At 31.8% G+C, this 7,113-nt stretch overlaps 1 protein-coding gene across 1 annotated transcript in view; it reads left to right on the top strand.

The window, feature by feature from the left end:
* The window catches only part of LOC107442140 (solute carrier organic anion transporter family member 74D), a 45,270-nt gene extending 38,587 nt beyond the window's left edge, over positions 1 to 6,683 (top strand). The window contains exons 7-9 of the mRNA XM_016055612.3: positions 2,917 to 3,074; positions 4,116 to 4,180; positions 6,360 to 6,683. Coding sequence (XP_015911098.2) covers positions 2,917 to 3,074; positions 4,116 to 4,180; positions 6,360 to 6,619 — 483 coding nt within the window. The 3' untranslated portion in view covers positions 6,620 to 6,683. The remainder of the gene's footprint in view (positions 1 to 2,916; positions 3,075 to 4,115; positions 4,181 to 6,359) is intronic.
* Positions 6,684 to 7,113: the final 430 nt, after the last annotated feature.

Here is a 7,113-nt window from a genome sequence, read left to right as displayed (position 1 = left end):
TATATATATATATATATATAATTCCTTTTCACATTTATATCACATTCTACTAATTTAGACATCCTTTGGAAAGAAAGAAAAAGATCTAAGAGGGTGCAATTTTTATAATAAATTCATTTTATTTATTTCTGCATTCTAATGAGTAATGACAAGAACTATTTTTATTTCCTTTAACATTCATGTTTAAAATTTATGGAAAGAAAAACTCTACGCTCAGTCAAAATATTTTTATTTTCTTTCAACTAAATAGAAAAAGAGTTTCTTTAGAAAAAATGATTTCCAAAGAGTTTTTTAGCAGAAGGCTTTGTGATGTAAAATGATACCAGAAAACTCCCTCAATCTACTCCTCCCATTATGAATTAATTCACTCGATTGCTTTGTGTGTATAGCCTGATGCAAGTCGTCGTAGAAAATTACACAGTAAACAACTTGCTTAGAAAAAAAAGAAAGAAAAAAGTGTGATGCGTAAATAGCTACAAATTAACACTTAACTTCTGCACTGCTTTAGTCTTGTCGTCTCGTTCAGCATGAAAAGTGCTCACTTATCTGTCTAGAAGAAATTTGATTCTCACAATCAAGCCTCCCTCTGTTTCTTATTGGGAAGCATACAGGGGAGAATAAGGGAGTTTTCCGGTGTCATTTATGATGACATAACAAAGTTTTCTAAGAAGAAAAAAAAACTTGGGTAATAATTTTTCCGAAGAACAAGTTTAAATGTTATGGGTATATTTTTCAAGTCAACACATTTTATTGCTAAAATACTCATATTCTGCAATATGAGGTGCCAAGTCAGATTTTAATCTTTTAATGAGAGGATCTATTGAAAAGGAAAGTTACGTTTCACGACAGCTTTTCAAAAACATTTTCACTCTCATTATATCAATGCCTCGAAATGTTGTATAGTTAAAAATGTCGTACATTTAAAATTTAATTACCCAAGAACTACTCAACTGATTTCGTTCAAATTTCAATTTTTTGCTATTTAAAATTAAATTCCTTAAAATGATGTAAAAATTTGTATACATTACAGTTCAAAACTTTTTAGACTGTTATTAAACAACATAATAAAAAATAACTAACTCAAAATTATTTTTTTCATGTAATTATCTGTGAATAAAGGAATTTTATTCACAGATCTAATAAGAGAAGATTTTCCGCTTTGCTTTAAAGGTTTTCAAAATAGGGTGAAATACGAAGCATTCAACTTAACATTCTCGCCAAACTTGAAACATCTATCGAAAAAAAAAAAGAGAAATGTTTATAGATAGGAAGTATACGTCTTGAAGTCTGATTTCGTAACTTAAAATATTGTTTGCACTTTTTATTTAGTATATTTAGTGTTTGGTCTTCGCACCATAAAAATTGAGTCCTAGTACTTGAATAGGCATGCGTCTTTTTTTCAACGGATTTTGACTCTTGACTAGAAAAATATGAGGGGGAGCAGCAAGCTGATAACATTATGTAAAAAGTTTTCGACAAATATGGCAAAATATGCGAGGAAGAAAAAAAGAAATTTACATTTGAAAGCCAAAACTTGCTACCACTCTCTTAACTAACCATATTTTATCCCCATACTTCTAGATTCAAGAAACCAAGTCTGTTTCAAAAATGCACTTGTGTAAGAAATCAAGAGAATTTGCAGACTTTGTCAATTATTTGTAGAACTACTGGACCGATTTTAATGAAATTTTCTGTGTACATGCAGTGATACAATACAAAGCAAATAACCATTCAACAATTATAATACAAGTGTATGATCGTACGCAACACTCGTTGGAATCGGAAGGTACGAAAGTGCCACAGGACGATTCAGGACAATTGCCACGAGAAATGATAAACTGCCTTATTTCAAGTATGAAATCACGCTGCAGGATCTATATATCTGTAAGAGGGGACCCTACCCCCTATTAACCCTGCAACGGCTATTCTGCAACTGCTGCTTCATACCTTCCGACTCCAGCGAGATCATGCTTGTGTATTACAATTGTTAAATGGTTACTTGTTTTGTTTTGTATCATCGATGTATGTATACATATCAAATTTCATTAAAATCGCTCCAGTAGTTCTAGAGATAATCGATCCAGTCTGCTCTTCAGTTCTTACAGCAGTGCAAGTATGTTTAATCAGAGAAAGTACATTTTTACATCTGAATTTTTAACTTAATTAATTTTCCGGATTCATACTTAATTTAACACTCTAGAATGTATTTCTAAAAAAGAAAACTACTAAAGATCGAAATAACTATCTGAAGGGGTAAGTAACCAAGAAATATATTTTAAAACATATTGCATTCAAGACAAAGGCAGAGAGTTATACTACAGAAAGAAGTGTAGGTGTTAGCTACAAGCATTTTCGATGACTGTTGCAATTGGATATTAATGAGTTAGAAATTGTGGCTCAGTTGACATAGTTCAATGATGCTCGCCAGAGTGGCTTCTGATAATCTTTTTCCACACTGGCACTCATTATTCAATGTAATAAGTTTGACACTTACAACGAAAAAATTCGATCCTAAAAATCAAAACTGACAATATTTTTTTGCCTCACTATCTAGCCTTAGAACGTATTATCCTTGGTATTTTTACATTAATGTAAAATAATAAATAAGTAAAAAACAAGTTTAGTTGTTATCAAGCATACTGTCCCCAAACTATTATGAAATCATAGTATTGTTTTGTCAAATATAGTCTAGTATCTTTTGGTTAGGAGCACTCACAATACCTCTAGATTCAATGCGGTCGACCACCTGTTTTGTTATATCGAGTGTCAACTGCATAGGGTGATTAACGATAACAAATGACTTTATTTTTTTTCTAAAAAAAATAACAATAAGAAAATATTTAAGCATTTCGCTTGAATGTATTTCCTACTCTATGTATGTTTCTTCTATTATAAAGTATTATGTGATATTTTCAGTCATTTTACAACTGCAGTTGCATCTCAGAAGTTGTAACGAAGGGTATGTGCAGTTCTGAAAATTGTTGGTCTCAAGCTCTTGCATACATCGTTACTCTTCCAGTTCTACAGTTTATTGTGAATATATTGAGAGTGGCATACACAATGATTATGCTCAGGTAAGACTAAATCATTTATATTAGTATTTTTCAAAAACAGTCAGAGTTACTGACAAACTATACTAACTTTAAAGCATCGCTGATTATTTTATGCTACTTGTAAGGGTCTTAATTGTTTCAAATAAGTTTTTTTTTAACATTGGTTGGAGCTACATAAGATCTGATGGTAATTGAAATAAAAAAAAAATTATAACTGATAAGTCAAATCAATGTACTAAATAACAAATACAATGTGCGAAATAGTACTAAATCGTTCAGGAGAAACATATAAAATCATCACATTATTGTGTACGCCAATGATGCTCTATTTATTTTGGCACTCCCGGTATTAAGGTCCAGTATTCATAGGTACTAAGTATCATGTTGGTACGATTTATTATTTTGATCTATTTGACGCCTTTTAAAACTGCATCAATACTTGAAATCCTTAACATAAATATTCTGGAAAGAGATTTTTTTGAGCGATTCTAAAGGAATAAGTACAGGACAAATTGGGTTGATTGTGGTAACTTTCGACCTTCAAGCAATAGCATCATGCGAAATGATATTGAATACAGTTAATATTTATTCTTTTGGGTTGAACTACAAAAAAAACCTGTTTTGTTTAATCTTATAACGTAAAGCCACCGGGTGGTAAAAAGTAATACAAATAATAATAAAAATGATTGCTTTAGCTTCATTCATAGTGTTGGTGTATGCCTTGCAATTTTGTATATGATTTCGTAGTGTTGTGCAGCATTGAATGTTAGCATTTTATCACCTAGCACGAAGAAAGGGTATTCAGCTAGTATATATATGGAATAAAAAATGTATGACTACATTTTGGTTTGGACAAAGTAATAGCACTTGGATTGTGTACTATACTATAATGTGTTAAAACTCGTCACGACTTGATCCATATTGCGCGAATAGTATTCAGCGATTGCTAGGTCTCGAGCACTCACGTAATGAAGCTCTTCCACTAGAATAATGACGAATGAAAGCTTAAAAAATGTAAATGAAAATAAGGGTCAATTCTAAAATAATTGTCTATCTTTTCAGATCTATTAAACCAGAAGATAAAAATATTGCTTTGGGTGTTTTTGAAACAGTCCTCTCCACTGTTGGTAAGAAGGTTATCTATGTAATCTATCTATGTATTCCAGATTCATTTTAATACATTAACAGTACACCAGAGCTCGAAAATTACACTGCTCGCTATAACATCGAGCATATAGCTTTTTTTTCTCCCGGAAAGTAAATATCTAACCAGGAAAAATATCGATTTGCGGATACCCGCAAATTTTGACAAAAATAGCCAAGAGGTCAGACGGTCCGGAAAACGGTCCCAAAGAAGAAGGGAAAGAAAGAAAATCGATAAAATTTCATAAGATCTAAATGTTACTTAATTTAATTATATCGATAAGAATTTATAAAAACGAGTTATTCATTAAAAAAAAAGAATCCTTTTAAACGACAAATGAGGAAGGCATTCCACCCATCTTCATTCGTGCCTAATGCGAGAACTGCTTTGTCACTTTCTTAATAGTATGTGATATTAATATTTCGGATTTATATCTAAAATAAAATTGGTGAAGTAGATAATGTCATTTATTTACAGATTAATAAGAGGCACATTTATTATTTTCAATAATATTCAAAAAAGATGTCTGGGCAATATTGCATCCCTAACAAGGTATTCAGAAATTTTGAGATTTCAGTACACTAAGCTAATTTCTGAATAAAATAACATCATTTATTAGGAGACAAAACTTTTTACTAACGTTTTTTCATTTTTCTGGCATTGATTCGCGTATTTTATAATTTCTTTAATTCCTTATTTTCTACTCACTGAAATTTTTTTTCGTCAAGGGTTAGTGATTATTTTCCTGATTAAGGGAAACTTCATTGATGGGATTGCTGCTATCCTGGTCTGATTCCCTCACGCCTTGCTGCACTAAATTGCTTCAATCAAGCTCAGTCTGTTAAACTTTGTCTGATCCATTTCAGCTATTCCAATTTGGTCCAATTCACGTAGTTGCTCTAACTTGTTCCAAACCATCCGAGCAACACCCAATTGGACCCATCCATTCGAAATGTTTCAACCTGGTCCAAATTATGGTCCAGGCTAGCCTGGTCCAGGCTAGTCCAATTTGTACTTGCTTCCTAACTCATCGAAGTTGCTTCGAACAAGTCTAATTTATCTTAGTTAGTTCTAAAATGGACTGATCGTAAGGACACGATTCCCAGTAGATAATCGAATTCAAGCAATGCTGACTGTTACGTCAAGCGCTCAGGTATCATAATTTTGATCTAGTTGCGCTTTCTACGTCATTTTGTTAACATCGTTTTGTTTGTCATTTCTAAGTTAACGTTCAATAAATTCTATGGCTGTAGCAGCATTCTTATTTTTTAAGTTGTTTATTATTTCTTTTATAATTGGGTGTAATATAAAAAAAACACAACTACTTCCACTTAGTAGGAATAACATTTACCATGACGCAATGCTAAATTCTATGCCACTATCCACATAAATGCCACTATCCACATAATTCAATTTTTAATCAAAAATCGAATATCAATTACTTTTCTTTATAATGCAATAAAATCTGGCGAGCAGCTACTTGAACGATCAAGCACTTCGTTTGTTTATTTGTGGCTTGAAGTTAGGCTCGCAGAAAATGCCGTTCATGGGTTAAATTTAGTAGGAATAACACAACCTGTGACGCAGGCTATAGTATGCCCAATTCGTTCTTTTTTAGCGAAATGTTTTTTAACCTAACAGAAAAACGCAGTGCTATAAGCGAAAGCAGAGAGCACGCCGCACTTTACTATACTCAATACTCAACCTAACAGAATTCTTTGCCGACTGTTATCTCTTTATATGAAGAAAATAAAGTAAATATTTAAGTGTTGTGAAAAGAATCTTATTTAGTTGTACAAAGTACTTCACTGGCTGTGAATGGGCAACCACTTTTCAAAGGGACCGAGGTTGCGCACTATTAGTCCGTGTTTAACTGTTCTACCGTAAAGTAATCGCAAGCAGGCTTTTTATTTAAAAAAAAAATACATTTTCGCAAGTGTATACGGATATCATGAGATTGAGGAGTCAGTAATGTGTAAGAATTTTCCTCATTTCCTCCTCACTTTTGTTTTTACATCAGACATAGTTTCCAATACCATTTCATTTTCTCAACAACGTAATATTATCTGGCACTTAATATTTCTCTGCCCATGTTGTCTCGGCTAACTTTTTCTCCATTTAATTCTAATCCATGAAATGATATTTTCTTTTCTTTCTGACAGCTTTTATCCCTTTTCCCGTACTGTACGGTGCCCTGGTGGATTCTGCCTGTTTAGTGTGGGAAAAAAGTTGTGGCGAAACAGGAAATTGTTGGTTCTATGATATCCAGAAGTTTAATTACCTGATGCATGGAGGATCTGCTTTCTTTTGTGCTCTCTCTACACTAAACTTGGTCGCCATTTTCTTTTTAGTCGACAGAATTAAAGATTTGTATAAAGATGAAGAGGACGAGACTGAAAACTCACGGCGGGGAAAAACTTAAACCTTGGGAATTTTATATTTTTATTTAATTAAAAGATGAAAACAATAAATGTTTTGGACTTGTATTTTTGATTTTATTATTGAAACTATAACAATTTTCTTTTTATCTGCTCTGAAAATACTAATGTTTTTATTGTAAGTGTGATTAAACCAAAAAAATAATATGTACTTCTTGAAAACCACTTATTTCCCTTTTTGGTTTTAAAATATGAATCTGGTTGTTATAACTGTTATTGTCTCTAACTATTTATCTATTTGCTTGGTCTCAACACATTGATGTTATTAATGAAACTATTAGCTACTTATCTCGACATTTGGTCTCAAGTTTAAATTTTTTTATGACCACTGCAAGCAAAATATATTGCCAATTGAAATTTTAATATCTCTCTTACATGAGCAAACTTGACAGAAAACAAAAATGAAAAATTATTAAAATAAATAAAAAGTAAATTTAAAAAAAAATCAGTATTTTAGGATTTAAAAAGAGAAAATAAT

This window comes from Parasteatoda tepidariorum, chromosome 8 (assembly GCF_043381705.1).
Source record: "Parasteatoda tepidariorum isolate YZ-2023 chromosome 8, CAS_Ptep_4.0, whole genome shotgun sequence".
Lineage (NCBI taxonomy): Eukaryota > Metazoa > Arthropoda > Arachnida > Araneae > Theridiidae > Parasteatoda > Parasteatoda tepidariorum.
This window is presented reverse-complemented; position numbering and strand designations above follow the sequence as displayed.